This window comes from Ochotona princeps, chromosome 2 (genome assembly GCF_030435755.1).
Source record: "Ochotona princeps isolate mOchPri1 chromosome 2, mOchPri1.hap1, whole genome shotgun sequence".
NCBI lineage: Eukaryota > Metazoa > Chordata > Mammalia > Lagomorpha > Ochotonidae > Ochotona > Ochotona princeps.
In genome coordinates, this window is record NC_080833.1 from 27,247,839 (window position 1) to 27,270,111 (window position 22,273).

General features: G+C 52.4%; 1 protein-coding gene and 1 long non-coding RNA gene across 5 annotated transcripts; one reads left to right on the forward strand and one right to left on the reverse strand.

Annotated features, from left to right (window-relative positions):
- Window positions 1-1,301: 1,301 nt before the first annotated feature.
- CSF3R (colony stimulating factor 3 receptor) lies at window positions 1,302-16,825 on the reverse strand. Of its 4 annotated transcripts, none has more exons than XM_058678972.1 (17): window positions 16,668-16,824; window positions 15,452-15,504; window positions 13,398-13,481; window positions 10,758-11,054; window positions 8,025-8,148; window positions 7,668-7,855; window positions 6,788-6,987; window positions 6,541-6,694; window positions 6,373-6,452; window positions 5,802-6,015; window positions 4,857-5,045; window positions 4,381-4,482; window positions 3,708-3,854; window positions 3,474-3,614; window positions 3,183-3,276; window positions 2,860-2,938; window positions 1,363-2,082 (listed from the first exon to the last, which is right to left on the reverse strand). In XM_058678972.1, exons 3-17 carry the CDS (start codon window positions 13,459-13,461, stop codon window positions 1,603-1,605), a joined length of 2,553 nt encoding a protein of 850 aa, XP_058534955.1. In that variant the 5' UTR covers window positions 13,462-13,481; window positions 15,452-15,504; window positions 16,668-16,824; the 3' UTR covers window positions 1,363-1,602. The 4 variants fall into 4 exon arrangements, with proteins under 4 accessions (XP_058534937.1, XP_058534945.1, XP_058534955.1 ...); XM_058678966.1 differs by having other exon boundaries at window positions 2,860-2,941; XM_058678954.1 differs by lacking the exon at window positions 3,183-3,276 and having other exon boundaries at window positions 1,302-2,082; window positions 2,860-2,941; window positions 16,668-16,825.
- Window positions 13,022-21,654, forward strand: LOC131482898 (uncharacterized). Its single transcript, XR_009247391.1, has 3 exons — window positions 13,022-13,126; window positions 20,368-20,526; window positions 21,419-21,654. It is a non-coding gene; the product is annotated as an uncharacterized LOC131482898 (long non-coding RNA).
- Window positions 21,655-22,273: the final 619 nt, after the last annotated feature.

A 22,273-nucleotide genomic window follows, 5' to 3' on the forward strand; every position in this document is an offset into this window, starting at 1 on the left:
TGGAGTCCCTTCATCCATGTGGGAGACCCAGAAGAGGCTCCTGGTTCCTGGCTTCAGATCAGCTTAGCTTTGGCTGTTGTAGCCATTTGGGGAGTGAACTAGCAGATAGAAGATCCTCTCTCTCTTTCTCTCTGTAAATCTGCCTTTCAAAAAAAAAGCCTTAAAAAAGAAAGAAAGGCAGTGTGAGACAGAAAGAAGGAGCCACACAGAGAAAAAGAGATCTTCCAGCCTCTAGTTTACTACACAAATGGCTGCAACAACTGGGACTGGGCCGGGTGATAACCAGGAGCCTGGAACTCCATCTGGGTCCTGCCACGAGGTTGCAGAGTTCCAAGCACTGGAGCCATCAAGTACTGCTTTGCCAGGTGCAACAGCAGTGAGCTGGGACTTGAACTGGAGCTTCAGTGTGGGATGCTGACATCACAGGTGTCAGGTCTGGGGTCACTTCCGGCAAGGTTTCTTTGGGGCACACTCCAGCAGAACCACTGAACTCAGAACTCCAACCACAGGGCAAATCACAGGATCTATGGTCTGACCAAGGAATGCATGTGTCAGAACTGGGTCTCATCAGTTGTTGAAGCCTGTGCAGCAGATGGCATGGCCAGATGCACCCTGGGGACATGACAGATCATTGAGGCCTGCAGAGAATGTCTAGTACCATGGAGGGCAGAACAAATTGGACAGCTCTCCTGGCCAACTTTGACAGCAAGTTACCTGGGCAAGTGGAAACTCTAAGGTGCACCATGTCAGCCAGTGGACCTTGGAAGGGTTTCTTCAGCCTTGGAGCAACATAATCAAGAGCTCTCAAACTATCAAAACCACCTAAGCTATATCTTGGGATATTGAGTGGCCATCCCCCATCCCTGGCTACTAATGTTGGGCTGCTGGGAGTGGCCCTCTCCACTTTCCCCAGATAGAGGAAGAAAAAAGGAGATTGGAAACAGTTGTCTTATCCACTTTCCCCCATTCCTCAATTCTCCCCACCCTAACTGGTGGTCTACATGGGCATGAAAACTTATTAACTATATAAACATCATCAAAAGTAAGTTTATTTTTAAAAAAGAAGAAAAACATGCCTTGAAACATTACAGTGGAGTGAGGGGAGGGCGGAGCAACTCAACCAAGGAGTTGCAATCAACCAGTTTAAATCAGCCTCTGCCACCATGTCTTTATGATCAGTTTCAGGTCAGTCCCCCAAGCTCCAAGTTAGGACGGGAGCCTTCTTAAAACCCTACTTGGCAACACAGCGCCTAGATGTCAGATGCGAGCTGGCTGAATGAATAAATGATTAGATGAACACATTAACAATTCTGAGAATTATTCCTTTGGCCATTAGGGTCTAGAAAAAAAAAAAGGAAAAAGTGATTTTTCTAACAACAATAACAAACCAAAATCAGCTTAATACATGGAAATGATAAAAACCAAACACAAGAGATTCATGGAAGAGGACTGGATCAAGCACTGTGTGGCCCTTAAACATATGCAGGTTGTGTGGGAGGACTAGGAACCTTCCCGTCCCTCCTGGCCCTGGTGTGGTTTTGAGTGATGGCCCTACTGGTGTCTCTGCTCCTGCTTGGAGAGGTAGGTACAGGCCAGGGGGCTCTAGAAGGCCCCCAGTTCTTCGACTCCATGAACCCGGATTCCCTGCAGGAGGGGGAAGTCCAGCAGTGGCCCAAAGGCACAGTTATCCTCCTGGTCTGGGGGTGGGGATCCTGGGCTCCCCAGGGGGCTGTTCTTGAACCAGACATTCTCATAGGACTTGGGGCTGGGAGTGAGATCCTCCAACAGGGGCTGTGTGGAGTCACAGCGGAGGTAGTGCCCTGGCCCTGGGCCTGTGGGGCTGCCCAACACCTGCCCATAGAAGACTTTGTCACTGGTGCTGGACAGGGACTGGGACTGGGTGGAAGCTGTTCTCGGGTCTCCTTGGAGCACGTAGGCCTGGACCAGGGCCGGGAGGCCGCAGATCTCTGAGTCACCACTGGACTCCCAGGGCCGTGGTTTCTTCTCCTCCTCCTCCAGCACTGTGATCTTGGTGATGGATGGCAGGCCAGGGTCGAGAAGGCTGGGCAGCTGGAAGGACTCCTGGACACAAGGACAAATGGTGAGGGCACAGTTCATGCCAGATGTCTGCACCAGTCTAAGACGGGGCACTTGTGGGGATGTTCCTGCTTCTGTCCACTGAAACACAAAGTGTCGTATGGACCAAGCCCTGGCAGGTTCCTGACATGTGGACCCATGCAAGACATGCAGAAAACAGCACTGGGAATCTGTGGTAGGATGCTCCTGTTGATGGCTAGCACCTGCTTATCGGGTTAATTGACAGCACGGAGTTTCTGCGCCACCTCCCCCACCTCCTATCATGCCATTCAAGTTAATTGACAGTGCAGAAATGGCTCTGGAGGCTTCACACAAGGCTCCTCCTGCCTCCTACTGTGCTACTTTAGGTTAATGTACAGGAAAACTCCAGGCTCTGGAAGTTCCCTTCTGCCTCCTGCCACATAGTTAATTGATTGTATGAAAACTTTGTCCTGTGGCTCTCAAGCTGATTGGAGGATGAGAGCTTAAAAATCCCTGACTTCCATGGTGTGGTGCAGTGGCTCCTGCAGTGTAGTGGGAGCTGCTGTCACCAAGCCTGGCCAATAAAGACTCCTCCTAACAGCCTATACTTATGCCCAGTGTGATCTCTCTCGCACTCTGCAGCAAAACTTCACATTTCACAGGGGGTAACTGAAGCTTTGAGGTTTCAAACTAGGCCTGCTTCATCCAGAAAGATGGGGGAGAAGACTGTGTGCTCATTCTCACTCTGAGACTGGGCCAACACCCCCCAACTCCATCTTCCTCTCCCTCTAGGGTTCTTACCTCGGCCGTAACAGTGGGCACCCAGGAGCCCAGGCTGCTATGGGCTGGGTCTGGCACGCTTGGCCAGAGTGGATTCTTCCTGCTAGAAAAGGAGGTAAGGACAGGCTAGTCTGGAAAGTCCTCCTCTTCCATTCTCTGTCCCGGCCATCCCAACAGCTGGAGAGGTGCGGCTGCCCCTCTGTGCAGACAGATGGAGTGCGGGGTCTCTCAGTTTGATTCTGCAGTCTAGGGGATGGCTAGAAGGGACTGAGGCCAGCCCAGCCCAGCCTGCTGTTCCCTCTGGGCAGGAGTAGCTGGGGGTCAGGACTCTCTGAAGGACTCACCTGGGACTGCAGCAGACCCAGGCAGTCCTGCAGAGGCATATGAGCAAGACCAGGATGCCAGACAGGCCCAGAAGGATGTATATCTCAGATTCCCCTGGGATGAAGGAAAGCCAGAAGAGGTTATAGTACACATGGGTGTAAGGCTGCGTCTTTTCCCTGAGACTGGGATCCCTGGGCAGGGTTGGGTATCCAAAGACAGAATCTTATCTAATCTCAAAATTAGGAACCTTTGAGTGGGGGACCCTCATGCCAGTTGTCTCTTCCCGGTCGCCCCAACCCTTTGCAACTTACCTAGTGCCAAGGTCATCAGAGTGAGACTTGTGCTGTTGGTGGCTCCGGCCTGGCTGGCAGCCATGAGGTGGATGTGATACAAACTGGAGGGTTCCAGGTCGTGGAGGACAAAGGTATGGGCAGAGGCATTCAGAGTGGTGTCTGGAAGTGGGGGGGTGGTGTGAGGCTGGGCCCAGAGGCCAGAGCTGTCTTCATGGTATTGAACATCCCTCTGGGGCTTTGGGATAAACTCACAGAAGTACTGGTGTTGAGTGTTGGTCCAGAAGATGGTGTAATGGGTTAGGGGGCTCTTCCCTAGTTCAGGGGGCTCCGGCACCCACTCCAGCTGGGCCCATGTCCTGCCAATGCGTTTGAGCTGCAGCTCTGGGGCACAAGAGGGAGCTGCAGGAAGAGAGAGGCAAGGGGGCTGAGGGTAATATCCTGACCAGCTCCCTGTGGCTCCTGGAACACTGCAAAGAGGGCAAGGAAAGAAAGCATAAGGGGACTCAGCTTCCCAGGGTTGGACAGAGTAAGCATCTGAACTGAGAGCTGAACCTTGTCCCATTAAAACCTCTGTCCCTGGCTTTTCCCATGCCCAGATCACTGCTGATCTCCGCCATGCACTCTCTGAGCTGTTGCCAGGTCCTCTGTCCAAGTTCTACCAGACATGACGCTCAGTGCCTGTTAGGGCACCTCACTGGTTTCTGCCAGACTTGCTCTGTGAATCTTGCCAAATACGCTGCCCAAATTTTCCCACCCCACCACCTGATTTTTGCCCAGCTACACAGGCCCAGGGAAGATCTTGGGATCAGGCTAGGTCCTTACGGGGCCAGAAGTAGGCAGGAAGGAAATGTTCCCCACTCCCCCATCATTTTCCTGATTGCTGGGGTTCAGCTGGGCACTGACCAGGAGAAGATGGCTGGCAAACCTGTCTCCTGGGAGTAGGCATAGATGTGCTGAGAGGGCCCCATGGCTGCCTGGTACAGGGCTGTCACGGCAATCTCGTAGAGCTGGAAGGGTCTAATGTTCTCTGTCCAGAGAAAATGGAGATAGCTCTTGAATTAGGCACAACCTGAGTCAAACCTGTCTCTCTCAGATTCTTTGAGGGGTGAGAGGGATGAAAAGTGGAAGGAAGAGCTGGAAGGGATGCAGAAAGAGACTGCCATGAGGGTGTGGGAAGAAATTCTCCAGTATGAGGGTCTGTGCAAGGACAGTGAAGGTTCAAGAAGCGTTGCCAATGGGCTTGTCCCTCCTGTTGGAAAGCAGCTGCTCTCCCTCCCCAGCCCCGCCTTTACCACGGCTCAATCTATTGCTCCGCCTCCGTAAGGCTCCGCCCCCACCACGTCCCACCTCCACAGAGCTCCGTCCCAACTGCCCCGCCCCCACGGCTGCCTCCCTTCTCACCTCGCAACAGAGTCCCCGTGAGGCTCCCGTTTTGTTCCATCTTCCAGGTCTTATTGCTGCTGCTGAAGCTGGGGTCACTGGAGCCCCACGCAATCACATAGGCTTGAGGTTGGAGGCTAGGGAACTCCCAGCCCACCCAGAGGCTGTGAGGGTCCTGGCCCACAGCATGGAGTCTGGCCAGGGCTGGGCCTGGAGGTAGAGTGGGAAACTGTGGAAAGAACCCAGAGCCAGAAGCCTGCATACCAGTCCCAGTTCTGCTCCTTTACAAGGCCTGGTCAGGTCAGCACCTGATCCTTTTTTGGCTTAATTGTCAAGTGGAAATGATGACCACAGCACCTGCCTCAACCAGCGAGTCGTGGTGCAGGTTCAGTGAACTGATGCACAGGCTGAACCTAGCTGGGAGCCATGCGTGCGGAGCAGTCCCGGGCAGTGAGGACTGGTAAGGCTAGGTAAGTGCTGGGCCCAGTCCTTGCGTTTGTTAACTCCGAGTCAACTGGGGAGCAATTGCTGTGGTCCCTATTGGATGACGTGGCTTATTTAAGGTCACACAGCTGGTAGGTGTGAGGATTAGCTCTTGCTGGTGTAATTGTGATCTGGGCCCGCTTAGGGGAAGCTGAGGGTGCTGGGGACTGGTCGCCTGAGATGTTCTGGCTGAATGGTGTGTGTATGTGTGTGTGTCTAGACATTCACCGCCAGCTTAACCTAGCCCTGCGATTGTCACATGAGTTAACATGTGCCAACCTTTATGTCTTAGTTAATATGCTCCTTACAGCAGACTTCAGTGTGCACAAGTATCCCATTTTCCAGATGAATAAAGGGAGACCAGCAAGGGGAAGTTGCCTGTCTAGGGTATATTGCCAGCAGGTGCTAGAACAAGCTCTGAACCCAGCAGTCTGGGTTAATCATGTGCTCTTGGCGTTGCCTGCCTTCCCACAACCCCCATACCTCTGTGTTCTGAGAAGCTCACTGGGGTGGGCTGGGAGATCCAGCCTGTGTTGTAGGCCACCAGGGTCACCTCACCGTCTCCCGGAGGCAGGTGGAAGGTGCAGCCTAGCTCTGTAGTATTGCAGAGAGGTAGGGCTGCCTCGGTCTGGCCTGAAGGTCTCCAGGAGACCAGGTACGCTTCAATTGGCCCGCTGTCTTCATCCAGGAGTGTTGGCTGCGGCAGATACACAGCTCTTCCTGAGCGGGGCCAAGCCTCTCAAAGTGGGATGGGTTGGGGCTGGGCCTTCCACCCCTCCTCTTTGCCCTTGTTCCCTGCGCCAGGTGCTAGGAGGTAGGTAGAGAGGAAGCAAGCACATGACCATCCACTGAACTGACCTGTTCGTGCATGGGTGCCTCCTGCAGTGTGGCCTCACCATGCAACTTCCGGGTATATGCAAAGTGCATGCAACTCACATTTAGATGTATGCACCCCCCCCCCCCTTGAATTGGAGGGATCCTGAGCTCTAGCTTGCAACAGTTGTTTGTCTGGGTTGGAGGAGGTCTCGGGGAGGGAGGCTTCCAAGGGAGTTACCTTCCAGAAGAGCTGCACTTCTACTGTCCTGGGATCCAGCTTTCTTTGCTGCAACCATGTATCCAGTCTGACTTTAAGGACTGTGGATGGAGTGAGATGGGAGGGTACTGGTGAGGGACAGCCCTGGGAACTAGAATGGCTATGCCCAGTCCTTTGTGGGCCTCTTACTCCCTTGGATGGTTCTTAGCTTCAAGCTGGGGCTCCATTCACTCCAGTGGCCGGGCAGGGGCCAGCGGGTGCAACGCATCTGCAGGGCATATGTGGTGGCCGGGAGGAGCCCGCAGAGTTCATACAGCAGGTTTGTGGAGCGCAGTGACACCATCTGGAATGTATGGGTTGGGGGTGCAACTCTGAACCTGGATCTGTGTACCCTTGTGGGGTGAGCCTCTGTTTCCCCCACTCTCCAGCCTCCTACCTCGGGCTCTGGGGTTTCCTGGCGTAGCATCAGTGTCCAGTTAGCTTCCTTGAGCTGTGGCTGGTGGCGCAGCTCACACTTCTGTCTCAAAAAATTGCTTGGCTTCCATGGCTCCCAGTGGAAGTGTAGGCATCCTGGCTGGGGCGAGGACTGCTTGGGATTGCTGTGCATGGCCCACAGCGTGGGTGGCTCTGGCTTCACTGAAACAAGTGTGCTTGTCAGGACTGTTCTGTGCTCTGCCCTGGCTCCTCTTGTCTCCTTTGCTCCTGTTCTTCTCTCTGGGGCTGCATGCATGTGGGTCCCAGCCTCTGTCTGTGTCCCCATGATTCTGTAGTGTTGTCTCTGTGTATACCTGTCTGCTTCTGGCTGGTTCTTTATCCCATGCTCCCTCTCCAGGGCCTTGCGCTGGCTGTCACCTCTGATTAGAATGATTCTCCCAGATATCTGGTGGTGTGCTCCCTCATTTCCTGCTTAGTGGTCACCTCCTAAGTGACACCTTCTATTGACATAGCAACTGCCCCTCTCCCTTCTTCTCTCTTTTTTTTCTACTCTTCATCATCTGAGATTGTGTGGTATATATTTGTCCCTTAGGAAACTCCTGAGGGCAGGATTTTCAGTGTTTGTTGGGGACACTCTTGTAGTCCAAACCTCATCTGCTTAGGACGCAATGGGCATTTCAAGAAATGTGCTGATATAAGGACTGGTGGGGGATCCTGACCCCTGTTCACAGCTGCCTCCCCCTTTGTCTCCTTTCTGTCCTTTGTCACTCGTCTTATTGCATCTCCTTGACAGTTTCTGGCCCTGCAGCTCTCTCTCTGTGCCTCTTTGGGCCTGCCCGTTTGGGTGGCCTCTCTCCTCTCCCTCACCCAGCATGACTCACCTACGTCCATGGGCTCAAGACACAGCTGTGATGACACACTGGTCCCCAGTGCATTCTCTGCCTGCACCCAGATGCTCATGTTCTGGTAGAGCTGCAGGTGTTTGCGTGGGATGGAGCAGGAGCTATGTGCATGCTCTGGCACACACTCCATGATGGTGTCCTCTTGGGTCCGACAGTCACCCCGGCTCCTGTTGACAGGCTAGGCTGGGGTACCAAGCAGCAGAAGAAAGCAGGGTTCCCTTCCTGCCTCCCATCTTTGCCTGTGGCATGTTTCACCCCCCCATAGTCTAACTTTGGCTTCCCCTCTCCCACAACCCCAAGCCAAAGAAAGGGACGGAGGTAGGAGCTGCTACTCACTTGAAGCTCTTCAGGGAGAAGTTGGTGGGCAGGTGGGTCTCGGGTCCTGGCTCCCACTGGCAGATGAGGCTGTCGGTCGTGAGGTTCATGAGGCAGGACAGGTTGTGTGGTGTGGCAGGGGGGTCTGCACGTGGTTGGGGGGGATTATGTGAGTGGGTGTGACCACCCAGGAACCTCCGGTGGGGACCCGTTGGCATTGTTTCTGTGCCCTGGGTTGGCCCTCCTGGGGCTACTTGCACTTTTCTTGTCTCCCTGCAGCAGGATGCTTGAGAGGCAGTCAGCGGGAAGTCAGGGGGGACACCCAGTTACAAGCATGTCCAGGGACATCGCCAAAGGGCCTCACCTCCCAGATCCCCGACTCTAGCCCCTTGGGTATGGACAACGTACTGTCTGGTTTCTGTTCTGGTTCTGCTGTTCATTAGCCATGTGGTCTCAAAGCTACCCAGCCCAGCACTTTACCTTAGTTTCTCTATCTGTACAGTGGGGGCAATGATGGTAGAGCTCTCCCCCAAGCTTTTCTTGTGAGGGTGAAATGGCTTACTGTGTATACAGCCTTTAGGGCAGTGTCTGCCACAGGTGAGTGCTTGGTGCTAGGGGCTACTCTGATTGCTATTTTAAAAATGTTTATTTATTGTGGCTGGTGTCAAGGCCTAGCAGGCAAAACCTCTGTTTGTGATGTTGGCATCCCATATGGTCACTGGTACTAGGTCTGGCTGCTGCACTTCAAACCCAGCTCACTGCCAATGTGTCTGGGAAAGCAGTAGGGATGGCCTTTGGGACCCTGTACCCATGTGGGAGATGTGAAAGAAATTCCAGGCTCCTGGCTTCGAATCAGCTCAACTTTGGCTGTTGCGGCCACTTGGAGAGTGAACCAGTAGATGGACATTCTCTCTGCTTCTCCTACTCTCTCTTGTAAATATTCCTCTCAAATAAAACTTTACAAAAATTATTTATTGGGGCCAGCACTGTGGTATAATTGACTAAACCACTGCCCAGGGCGCCAGCATCTCATGTGGGCACTGTTTTGAGTCCTGGTTGTTCCATTTCCAATCCAGCTCCCTGGTAAAGGCCTAAAAAGCAGTGCAGGATGGCCCTTGAGACCACATGGGAAACTAGGAAGAAGCTCCTGGCTGTCAGTTTTGGATCAGCCCTGCTCTGGTCATTGTGGCCATTTGGGGAGTGAACCAGCAGATGGAAGATCTCTCTGTGTCTTTCTTTCATTGCTACTCTGCCTCCCAAATAAAAAATACATACATCTTTACATTTTTAGAAGTTTAATTGAAATGCAGAGAGAAAGAGAGACAGAGAGAGAGGGAGGGAGGGAGGAAGGGAGGGAAGGAGAGGGAAAAAGAGAGAGAGAGAGAGAGAGAGAGAGAGAGAATTGATCTTCCATCTGTTGGTTCACTCCCCAAATCCCAACAATAACCAGGTGGGCCAGGCCAAAGCAAGGACAAAAGAACTTCACTGGGTCTCCCATTTGGGTAGCAGAAACCCAGGTATTTTGACCATTATCCACTGCCTGCTGGGCACTTCAGCAGGAAGCTTGATCAGAGGTTCAGAGTAGGGGCCAATTTTTTGTGGCATGATTGGTCAGACTGCCATCTGTAACACCGACATCCCTCACAGGCACCCATTTGCATCCCAGCTGCTCCACTTCCAATCCAGCTCCCTGCTAATGCACTTGGGAAAGCAGCAGAAGATGGCCCAAGTCTTTGACCCCTGCACCCATGTGGGAGACCCAGAAGTTCCTAGCTTCTGGCTTCAGCTAGGCCCAATTCCAGCCTTTGTGGCCATTTTGGGGATAAAACAGTGGATGGAAGATTTTTCTCTTTCTCTTTTTTCTTCCCTCTATTTGCCTTTCAAATAAAAATAAAATAAATCTTAAAAAGTATGGAGTAGCTGGGACTTGAATTATGTACTGTAATATGGGATGTGGACATCCCAGATAGCTGGTTCCCTGCTGTGACGTAATGCCTACCCCTTTGAATCTTTTTTTAAAAAGATTTATTTTATTTTATTGGAAGGTCAGATATACAGAGAGGAGAGATTGAGAGGAAGATCTTCCGTCCACTAACTGACTCCCCAAGCAGCTGCAACTGTGTCGATCTGAAGCCAGGAGCCAGGAGTTTCTTCTGGGTCTCCCAAACAGGTGCAGGGTCCCAAGGCCTTGGGCTGTTCTCGGCTGCTTTCCCAGGCAACAAACAGGGAGCTGGATGGGAAGCAGGGCCGCCGGGATTAGAAGCAGTGCCCATATGGGATCCCACGGCAAGCAAGGCGTGGACTTCAGTTGCTAGGCTACTGCGCTGGGCCCATACTCCTTTGAATCTTAAATTGAAAGCTTGTTCTGATTTTCCCTTATGGGTCAGCCTGGCATGAACTCCATTCTGCCTCCAGCTGAAAAGAAGGCTACAGCTGGGATGGAGGAGAAGCTGAGCGTGAGCTGAGGAGCAATGTCCGGCCCAGGGGTTGGTCCCTCTTGATCCTCAGATGGAGTCCTGGCCCAGGTGGTTTTAGACTCACTCACTGACATCAGCCTTGACCTCAGCCTTCTCAGTGTGTGACTTCTGGCACCTCGTTTGCCCTCCTCCCATCCTCTGAAAAATGGGACTGAGTAGCAGTTGTACCGACTGGCAGGACGTGATGACCTGATCTCATGCCCGTTGGCGCCCTGATCTCATGCTCTCGTTGGCGCCCAGGGTGGGGCAGAGTGGGAGGATGGCTGGAGGGACTTACAGCCTGCCCGTAGCTCAGCCTGGTCCAGGATCTGCAGGCTGCTGCCCCATTGCAGGCAGCAGGAGAGGAAGGCCCAAGTGTGGTTGAGGTGGGGCAGGGTGATGACTGACTCCTGGCTCCCGTCAGGCCGCCGCTGCTGCCTGCCCCCTGGTTGCAGCTCTGTTCCCAGTTTCCACAGGATCAGGGACTCTGGGTGCAGGTGGCTGCAGTTCTGGCTGATGGTGCAGGAGGCTGTGACAGGATCCCCCAGGCGGACGGTGGATGCTGAGAGGCTGATGTGCCCACACCCCTCCAGGCCTGGGGGAGGGAGAAGGGGCCATGAATGACTTGCCCTGCATGGAAGCTCGAGCCTTGCCGCTCCTTGTAACCTGGGCTCTCGCCTTCCTGCATCTCCGTAGGAGCCATGAGCATTGGCTGGGAAGCGCGTGTGGTCCCTGTGAACGGCTGCAGTGAGTGAGAGGAGACAGCAAAAGTAGGTGGTTCTCAGCCTGTTCTACCAAGGAAAGCAGACGCCAGTTTGTAGCATGTGCTGCTTTCTGTGCTGTATCTCCTCCGTGGCTGATTCCCAGCGGTCCAGGAGCCATCCCCTGTGACAGGGAGAGGTGTACACAGTAAGCTCCCACTGCCAGCTCCGGCACGCTGGTAAGACAGTGCTCTTGCCAGGATGGGCAAAGCAACAATTAGAAAAACAAGAACCTTGACTGGCCTTTAGCCTAATGCATAAGATGCACAGCACGTCAGGGTGCCTCGGCCTGATGCCCGGCTCTGATGGCAGATTCCAGCTTCCTGGTAATTGTGGTCTGTGGGAGGCAGTGGGAATGGCGCAAGTGATTGGGTGTCTGGCACCTACCACCTGGGCGATATGGACTAAGCGGCTGACTGCCAGCTTGGTCTTGGCCCAGCACTGGCTGTCACGGGCGTTTGGGGACTAAGCCAGAAGATGGGAGCGCTATCATTTGCTCTCTGCCTTCCAATTAAATAATGACAAAACCTTAGAAGCAAGATGGACTTGAGAATTTCATAGCCACTATAGCTTGACACGGTGGGAACTGACCTTGATCACAGTGCCCACAGTCATGTTATTGCTCTGGAAGGCATTGTGGTACGACGGATAAAATCATGGATATTGCTGAGTGAAAGGGACTGAGTTAAATTCCGGCTCTAAGGCTTACGAATAAGTCACTCTGGAATGTTACAGAGACTTTTCCGTGTTTCAGTTTTCTCATCTGTACAGTGGAGTTAAAAATGGTCCCTACCTGGTTTTTCTGGAGGAATGAGAGGTGGTACCATATACTCGACGCTGAGGAATGGTGCCTGGCATGTCTGCCTTTGCTGCTGCAGCTGGGATAAAGACCCAAGCTTTTCACGCAGTCCTTGTGGCCTGACACCAGATAATTATCTCTGTTCTGGGTCAACGCATCCCCCAGCTCCAGCCATTCTGTTTTGTTCTTGCTGTTCCTTGAGAACCCCATGGTCTCTCTAATCTCCAGACCTTTGCACCTGACATTCCTTTTTTGGGGGGGTGCTGTTTCCTCCTCCTGCCTCTCTTGCACCCTGGCTAGCATTCAGGCCTCTTGGGGGAGCCAGACTGTGTCTGGTTGACCGGCTCAGGCCAGGCCCACTTGTACATTTCCAAAGCTCCTAGGAATTGCAGAATTATAGTCCTGCGGTGATCTGTGTATCTGTCTCCCCTAGTAACTCTGGGAGGCCTGGGAGGCCAGAGACGCTGACTGCTCCCTCATGGCTGTATTCCTAGGGAGGGCCTGGCCCAGAGGAGGCTCTTGGTGAATGTTCATTGAATGAATAAACTGCTCGACATGCACTTATCCCCCTTCAGGTGTTCTTTGGCCCGTTTTACTGACAGGGATGCTGAGGTCCTATGAGAAGAACCCATTTTCCCAGAATCACAGAGCCAAGTTAATGATCCTTAACATGGGACACCTGCTGTCCTACAGACCCAGATTTGCAGGCTGGAAGGAACTTTGTGTAAAAGTTTACTTTAAAATATTTGACGTTGGCATCTTTTACAGCCAGGTCCAGATGGATTGCCTTTTGTATAGCCTGCCAGCTAAGAATACTCTGTGATTTTCAAGAGCTGAAAATAAGTCAAGAGAAAGACCAAATAGGAATATGTAAGAGGTCACACATCAGCTGAAGCTTACAAACCCTGACAGTCCTGACTGTGCTTGCCCCTAGATATGGGAATTATTCTACCTCTCAAGCCATTTCCCTGATCTAAGAGCCCTGCTTTGGCTTCCTTATTTCAGGCTCAAACCTGTTCCTTGCTGCTTCCACCTCCATTCCTTTGCTGCCCACCAAGGCCACACAGGACCCAGAGGTTCTGTCGATTGTTTGGCAGTGATCCACAGGTGCGCCCTGGGTCCCTGCCATCTTTACTGGGCAGCCCAGCCCAGTTCTCTCACCATGTCTCCTGGGCATCGATTTACCTGCCAAGGTCTGAGGGTGGAAGCCCATTTGCCTCACATTTGTGGCTCGGTCTTGAGTCTCTTGGGATTCTTTAGACATCCCAGGGATTGGGTGGCTGTCCAGGGACACAATTTTTCCCCCTTGACCCCCCCTCCCAGTGTCTCTCCTTGTAACTCCCCTCTCCCATTGCACCCCCAGTACTGGCACACTCACTTCTGGGGAGCAGCAGGGTGAGGAGGGCAGCTCCGGCCAGGTAGCAGGTTCTCAGTGCCATCATGTTGCCAACTCAGTGCTCACCTGGAGGCAGAGAGGGTGATAAAAGTCAAGGACTTGGGAGTCAGAGCTGAGCGTAGTTATTTGACCTCTCTGCAGCCTAGTTTCTTCACACAATGGCGGTCCCAGCAGCCTGTCCTGTGCAGGGTGTGAAACGGCACAGACCTAGGGACTTGCACAGTGCCTGACACATAGGAAATGACTGCGTAAGGGCCAGCTGCAGCTGTTGTTGTAGGCGCCTTCCAGGAAAGAGCCAGGAATGAAGTGGTGAGGAGTAGTGTTCTTCCCCTTTCCTCCCCTTCTGAGCTGGCTCTGCTCGGACAAAGGCTTGTGGGCATGTGATTTATTTTGGGGGCATTCCAGGAACAAATGTGGGGGGATGTGGGAAGAGCGCAACAGGGCAGAGAAAGTCAGCACAAGGCTGGGTCATTCATTGTGGACAATGAAGACACAGCATTGCTAGAACCTTCTAAAGAGCCATGTAGAACTTTCCTCAGAACTGTTATGGTTTGTCCCCCTCATGGGGCTTGGAGCGGGCAGGAATGTTCGTTCATCGATGCTGGCCTGATATTGGTCAAGCGATGCCCTTTGGGTGTTAGCTCCCTGGAATGTGCAGATTGCACATGTGTGAGTTCCAAGCGGGTTGTCCTGTGTGAGCCATGCCCAGGGCATAAAGGAATGCTGGCAGGAAGAAAGGAAGAGCTCCACAGGGCGGCAGCTGAGCAGTGGCTGTCAGCCTGGACAGAGGAAATGGTGGCTGCAGTCTTAGGAACTGTGCCAAGGTTTCTTCCCCTGGAATGAGTATCACATCTAACCTGCCACCCTGCTCCCGTTGGGGTCTTGGGGCCACATACACATACCTGCTCCTCCAGCACTACATGGTGCTCTTGGTGGCCTATGAGTGGGACTCATTCACTCCCCTGCTTATACGGATCAGGGACACACATGTGCAAGCGGTGTCTGAGCAGAGTCCCTGTGTTCAACAAGGAGAGAGCTCAGAGAATCATCTTTCCCTCCCAGGCAGGTGCGCACGAAAACAACTCAGATACCCAGGGTTGTGCTGCTTGCAAAGTCCTTACCTTGACTTGTCAGTTTGCTTATCTGTCTGTCTGCCTGTCTATATTATATGTATGTTGTCTCCCTTTTTATCTGTCTGCTTATTAACTATCTGTTGTCTATCATCTATCTGTTTATATATGTATCTGTCTATATGTCTTTCTCTCCATATATCTATCTGTTAGCTTAACTGTTGGCCTATATCTGTGTCTCTGACCATCTATCTGTCTGCCTATTTTGTCTAAATATATCTAAGTGTTTATCTTTCTGGCTGTTTAATCTAGCTGTTGGTTTGTTTATCTGTTACTTATCCATATGTCTATCTGTCTGTTAATTCAGAGATCAGGATACTCAATGACAGCTAATCTCCAAGTCAACTTTATACAAATCAGGGAAAAAGCACCTCTTCCTCCAGAGAGATACAACCCCAAGATAAAAGCTGCCAGGTGGAGAACAGGAGAGCAGTCAGCAGTCACCTCTCAGCTGTGCACCTGTCCAGGGCATTCTTGTCTAGGTTACCAACCACTGGTGAGTAACCTTCTGGCTATGGCTTACCAGTCTGCTGACCCTCCCCACCTCCACAGCAACACACACTAGTTGGGAAAGAGTTCGCTCATAGATACTGGTTCCCATCTCCATGTGTTTGTCTTTGCAAGGGTCAGTTTCAGGCCCAGGTTATATCCAATAAGGCCCTGCCATATCTGTCCTGATTGGTTCTTGTCCAGAGTGGGTAACTGAGCCCCAGAGGCCCAGGCAGTGTCCCCCTGGAAGGCTGGGGCTTGACATATTTGGCCTCAGTCCCTGGCCCCCCTAGTTGCCCCAGGGCCCCATCTTTCTCTGGTTAATGTGTGGTCTTTCTGTGGGAGGGCCGTGTGCAGACAGGTTGCGAGCCAGCTCTGAGTGGGATAATATCATCTCTCTTGGGCCCCACCACTTACCAGCTTGTGACCTTGCATGGTTAGGTCATCTTTTGAAGCCTCAGTTTCCCCATCTGTGAAAGAGGGGTGTTGTGAGTTGGCTGTGGTAAAAGCACTGGGTGACCACAGGTGGTTTTCAGAAACCATACAGAGGGCCACCGTCTGGTGGAGCCAGTGGGCAGGCCTTGGTGCTGCCCTTGAAGGATGCAGGGTCTCCAGGATTATCCTTTTTTGTCTATACCACCCCACATATTACCAAAGTCCCATTTCTGCATCCTTTCCTTCCAGCTTCTCACCGGCCTCACCCTCATCTGTTTCTGTCATTACAGCCATTTCTGTTGGTCTGGACAGGGTCCCTGGTCCACCCTCCGACTTACCTGGTCACACCCGATGCCAACCGGAATCACTGTCATTACAGTCCCTGTGCCCCCTGTGCCCATCTCTGTCCCCTCCCACCACACCCAACTTCTCCCCTCTTGCTTCCACTTCCCTTGCTGGCTCACACGCTCCTGTCTCACCTTCATTCTTTCTGTGGCAAGAGCTGGTTAGGGGGTAGGAGGCTGGGGATGAACTAGAGGGAGAGGAATTCTCATCGGCGAGAGAGAGAGAAAGAGAGAGGAGAGAGAGAGAGAAAGAAAGAGAGAGGAGAGAGACAGAGAGCTTCCACTGGACATGGCAGAAAGAGACCTGCAGAGAAAGTGAGGTAGGAGAGATGTTGAGAGAAGAGATGAAGAGCCCAAGAAACACAAGCACCGGGAGCCAGCAAGAAGGGGGCGTTGGCAGGTTCAGGGGGAACAGGAGAAGCAGAGAGAGGCCCAGAGAGACTAGGGGAAAAACACTGTAGGGAGAATGCAGGCTGAGGGGGGCTGAAGAGTGAGGACAGGAGCCCCAGGCAGAACCGACAGAGATGGGGACAGGGAGAGCCTTGGTGATGGAGTACACAGACACTCGGCTTCTGAGAGATGGAGCCACAGGGATCTGGCAGCACCATGGCTGTCCCTGAGCCTGGCTTTGTGTCCCCAGAGAGAAATGGGTGATTTTCCAGGTCCTCTCCCCACCCCTCCCTACAAAGCAGGGCATTTCTGGACAAAGGGACCCTGTCTGGGACTCCCAAGCTGAATCTGGAAGGCAGGACCTGGCACAAACCTAGGCCATGGAGATGGGCACTCGGGAGAGTTGGGGGAAGGCACTGGGCCCCAGGTCTCCATCAGCTTCTCTCTGGGGGTCCCGTACTCACCCTGCAGTTGGTGGCTGGACCCTTGCCCATCTCTTCTCTTCCTCTGGGCTTCTGGGCAAGTTCCTCCACTGGAGCACAGTCGTTAATGACAGCCTGTGGGGCTGGGATTGCAACACCTTCCCAGCCTCCTGCTGCCCGCCCTCCAGCCAAAAGCCTTTGTGGGCACAACAGCCCCTTCCTCCCAGGAAAGAGTCTGCTGGGGCCCAGGTAGCCTTCCTGCCTTGGTGGTCTTACACGGCTGGGGGTGTGGCAACCGTGTTCCCCTTCCCCTGCCTCCGGATTTCCTGAGCTTGAAGTTTCAAGGCTGGCAGGGCCTAGGCTCCAACCTGGCTGAGTGCCATCCTTGTGCCCCCCGGCAGCTGCAGGAGGCATCACTTTAGAAAGCAGCCCTAGCTCGCAGAGGGGCCTCCTCCGGGTTCCAGGGGAAGCATGTGGTTCCCATGCAGGGCTATGCTCCCCTCTCCACCTCACTTTGCCACAGGCCCGGCAGGTGCAAAAAGGGGTGTTCTGAGTGCCAGACAGTACAGCTTGTTCACAGAAAATGACGAACTGGACTCTCAACAGTTCTGGTGCCCTGAGTAGGTTTTGATTGATTGAGATCAGCTTTATTTTATGTCTTTTTGATTGGAAAGCCAGATATACAGAGAGAAGGAGATAAAAAGAGAACGATCTTCAGTCCACTGGTTCACTCCCCAAGTGGCCGCAATGGCTGGAACTGTGCTGATTTGAAGCCAGGAGCTTCTTCCAGGTCTCCCACTTGGGTGCAGGGTCCCAAGGCTTTGGCTGTCCTCGATTGCTTTCCCAGGCAACAAGCAGGGAGCTGGACAGGAAGTGGAGCTGCCAGGACCAGAACCGGCGCCCATATGGGATTCTGGTGCATTCAAGGCAAAGATTTTCGCTTCTAGGCTACTGTGCCGGGCCACCTTGCAGTTATTTTTTAAGATTTATTTGAAAGGTAGAGTAACTGAGAGGAATAGGAGGAAGGGAGAGAGAGAGACATCCACAGAGAGAGACAGAAAGAATCTTCCATCTGCTGGTTTATTCCCTAAATGGATATAATGAGCAGGACTGGGCCAGGTTGAAGCCAGAAGCCAGGAACTTCATCTGGGCCTCTCCCATGTGGGCGCAGAAATCCAAACACTTCGACCATCTTCTGCAGCTTTTTCTAGGCCGTTTGTAGGAGGCTGGATGGGAAGTAGAGCAGTAGGGATATGAACCGGTATCCATGTGGGATGCAGATGGCAGCTTTTTACCCACTATGCAATGACTCCAGTTCCATCATTAAAAAAAAAAGATTTATTAATTTGAAAGGCAGAGTTACACAAAGAGGGAGATGGAATTAGAGAGAGAGATAAAGAAAGAGACCTTGCATTTGTTGGTTCACTTCCCAGTGGTTGCATTAGCTGGGGCTGGGTCAGATTGAAGCCGGGAGCATGAAACTCCATCTGGGTCTCCCATGTGGGTGCAGGGGGCCAAGCACTCAAGCCTTCTTCCACTTCTTTTTCAGGTGCATTAGCAGCAGGCTGGACTGGCAGTGGGGCAGCTGGGGCTCTGACTGCTGCTCACATGGGCTGCTGGCCTCACAGCTGTGGGCTACTTTGCCTTGTCACAATCCCTCCTGCAATTGTGGGCAAAGCATTTTCTGAGCACATAGATTGCTCCTAGTTTATTGGTAAAGGTTAGCGTCAACAGAAGAGCTAAGTGTTAACACCTGACACCTTTCAGGAACATGGGCTTGCGGTGGTCTGGGGCAGCTGGGGCAGCTGGGGCCATGGACGGCTGCTCTCTAGGCTCCTGATGGAATGACCTGCCTGTCTACTGTGGGCTCCCACAGGCTGTCCCGCAGGCTGTCCCATAGGCTTTGTGCACTCAGCACAACTCATTGGCATTTCTGTCAAAACACAGCCAGGATCCTGGTAGATAGGTATGCTCTCAGACATTCAGCATGCCTCTGCTGTTAGAATATTTGCATGATAACAGGTTGGAAATAGTCAATTTCACTTAAACCAACACCTGTTGGCTCCAAGCCACTCTCTTCTCTCGCTTTGATTGCTCCCCAGCTCGCACTCATCCTCATTTCCCATCTCTTGTTTTTCAGTGGCCAGTGTGGTTCTCGCCAACCTCCACCCCGAGCCCTTCAGTGGATCCTGTCTCACTCAGAACCAAGGTCAAAGCCCTCTCTGTGACCCATGAGGCTCTACATGCCTGGCAGCTCCATACACTCCCTGATTATTCTCCCCCTTACTGCTTTGCTCCTCTCTGTTTTCATTATTTTTCTCCAACTCACTGGGCTGCCTCCGGCCCCTGGGCCTTTGAATGTGCTGTTTCTTTTTAAAGATTTATTTTATTTTTGTTGCAAAGTCAGATATATATAGAGGAGGAGAGACAGAGAGAAAGCTCTTCCGTCCCATGGTTCACTCCCCAAGCGACCGCAATGGCTGGAGCTTAGCCGATCTGAAGCCAGGAGCCAGGAGCTCTTCCGGGTCTCCCACGCGGGTGCAGGGTCCCAAGGCTTTGGACCGTCCTTCAACTGCTTTCCCAGGCCACAAGCAGGGAGCTGGATGGGAAGCCAGGTCACCGGGATTCAAACTGGTGGCCATATGGGATCCTGGTGCATGCAAGGCAAGGACTTTAACCACTATGCTATCGTGCCAGCCCCCGAATGTGCCGTTTCTAATGCTGGAGAGCTTACCCCTAAGTAACCACCTGGATCCCTCCCTCCTCTTCTTCAAGTCTTTGCTCAGATATCTCCTCATCAAATCCATCCTTGACCACACTTTAATAAAATGACACAGAGAATTAAACTGCTGTTGGCAATGCCAGCATCTAATATTGGAGCTCCAATTCAAATCCTGGCTGTTTTACTTCCAGTCTATCTCCCCACATGTGCCTGGGAATGCAGCAACTGATGGCCCAAGTGCTTGGGCTCCTGCCACCCCTGTGGGAGATCTAGATGGACTCCCAGGCTCCTGGCTTTGGCTTGGCATAACCCTGGCTGTGGTGGCCATTTGGGTAGTGAAGCAGCACATGGAAGATCTGACTTTATTTCCCTCTGTCTCTCTGTCTCATCCTCATCCCCTGCTGTCACTCTGCCTTTCAAGAAACATAAAGCTAAAACAAACAAACAAACAAACGAAACCTCCTTAAAGTCCTGGCTCTCTGTCCCCATCTTTAGATTCTCTATCCGATACTGGTTGCTCACCGCCTACCCCACGCCATGCTCCAACCCCTCGCCGAGGAAGGACATTCCATTGAGGGCATGATCTTGATTCTGCTCAGTGTTTCCCAAGTCTCACCATACCCTATCCCAGAAAGCCTCCTGTTGGTGATTAATCCCCATCCCCTCCACCCCACTCATCCATCCAGCCCAGGGGCCAGGAGTGCTTCCTCTCCCACACCTGTCCACCTAGTTCTGGCTGAAGGAGAATGGGTTCTGCTCCGCCCTTGGAGATGTGCCTAGAGCAGGTGCAGTGACACAGCGGTGTGAAACATGGTTTCAGTTCTTGTTCAGGGAGCTCCCATCTGGGTCCTGATGACAACTCTTGTGTTCCTTGCCTTTGCTTGCCATTCTGCAGAGCTCCTTTGCTGCACCCCAACTCCTTAATGGGTTAACTAAGCTCCCCCACCCCTCAGCATCCTGAGAGGTACAACCTTGTGCCTTTGCCGCACTGAATTGGCTTGTGTTTTTCTGTCCACCCAGGTTCTGGGACACCCTCTGTGCCTTCGCTCTCACGAAATGCCTGTCCCTCTGCTTGGTTGAGGCCTGCTCCCAACCTGGTCCAGGCACCCAGCCTGCCAGAGCACCTTCCTCGGATGCCTGCATCTTAGCCTCGCTCCTTGTTGATCTTGTGATGCCATAGTGAGCTGTAATCTGTGTTTGCTCCCCTAGGTTGTGGACAATTTGAGGTCAGCAGCTGTATTTGAGTCTTTGTCTCTGGCCTCAGCACAGTGCCCTGCTGTGGGGCTGTAGAAGCTTTGAGAAGTTGTTGATCCTCTTTAAGTTTCTGTTTCCTCGTCTGTCACAGCATGCTATCTCCTCCCAGAGGTTTGGTGAGGCGTCTGACATGTAATTAGAACATAGCATGTGTTCAACAAAACTGGTTTCTTTTAAATCCTCTCTGAACAATTCAATTAAAAAATTATTTATGGGGTCAACACAGTGGTGTAGCAGGCTAATTTGCCTGTGGCACCTGCATCCCATATGGGTGTCAGTTGCAGTCCTGGCTGCTCCACTTCAAATCCAGCTCCTTGCTTATGTCCTAGGAAAGCAAAGCAGGATGGCCAAGTCCTTGGGCCCATGTACTTACATGGAAACTTGGAAGAAAACTTCTGGTTACTGGTTTCAGATTGATCCAGCTCTGGCCATTGCGATCATTTGGGGAATGAACCAGTGGTTGGAAGATCTCTTCCCTCTCTGTAACTCTGACTTTCAAGTAAATTATATACTTTTTTTTAAAAAAAGTTAAGATTTATTTATTTTTATTGTAAAGCCAGATATACAGAGAGGAGATACAAAGAGAAAGACCTTCTATCAGCTGGTTTACTCCCCAGATGGCCACAACAGGCAGAGCTAAATTAATCCAAAGCCAGGAGTCAGGAGCCAGGAGCTTCTGGGTCTCCCGTGCAGGTGCAGGATCCAGAGCTTTGGGCTGTCTTTGACCACTTTCCCAGGCCACAATCAGGGAGCTGGATGGCAAATGGAGGAGCAGTCAGGATATGAGCTGGTGCCCACATGGGGTTTCTCATCCTAGGATTGGTGAGATCGACAGCATTTCAGAACTATTGAAACCACTTGGACAGAACCTTCGGAGCATGCACCACATTGGAGACCCTGGGTTGTGACCAGGTTGTCGTTCCCTATCCCTGGGGTCTGGAGTGGTTGGGAGGCTGGCTATGACTTCTCCACTTCTCTCCCTCCTTCCCCAAGATACAGGAAGAAGAAATAGAAAATTTGAAAACAATGATCACACCCAATTTATCCTAACCCTTGATCTTTCTCACCTTGTAAACATCATCAAAAAGTGGGTATAATAATAGCATTGCCTCCATAGGATTCTTGAGAGAAATGGGAGTGGAATGTAACACTTGTGGAACAGAGCCAGGTAACTGTTTCCTTGGTGTTTCCCATGGTGATCTGAAAAACACACCATGCCTGTGAGGTGTGGGGCTGCTGGGTGGGGTCAGGCCACAGCTGTTCCCGAGGCTGGGGAGGCTGGGCAGGGCCAGCGTGAGGAAGTGGAGGTTGAGCTCCTCTGCCAGGGCCTGTCGAGGCTGGAATATAGCTGTCGGCTGTGATTGTGCAACAGGTCATTGTGCAAACACGTCCCTGTATGTGACCTCGATTGTGCAAACAGGTGTTTACTGGAGCCTGCAAGTTTACAAAAAGCATCTGAACTACTGACTCAGACAGAAACCTGAATCTGGAGCTGTGCTCTTCTTCCCTGGACACACCTTGGGCCTCGCTCGTTGTGCATGGAGGGGCTCCCTATGCCACCCAGGGGGCAGCTGTTCAGTGCTTGACACATATACATCCTATGTCAGAGTGCCTCGGTGTGACTCCTAGTCCTGCTCTGACTGATGTGGCCCCTGAGAGGCCGAGGGTGGCT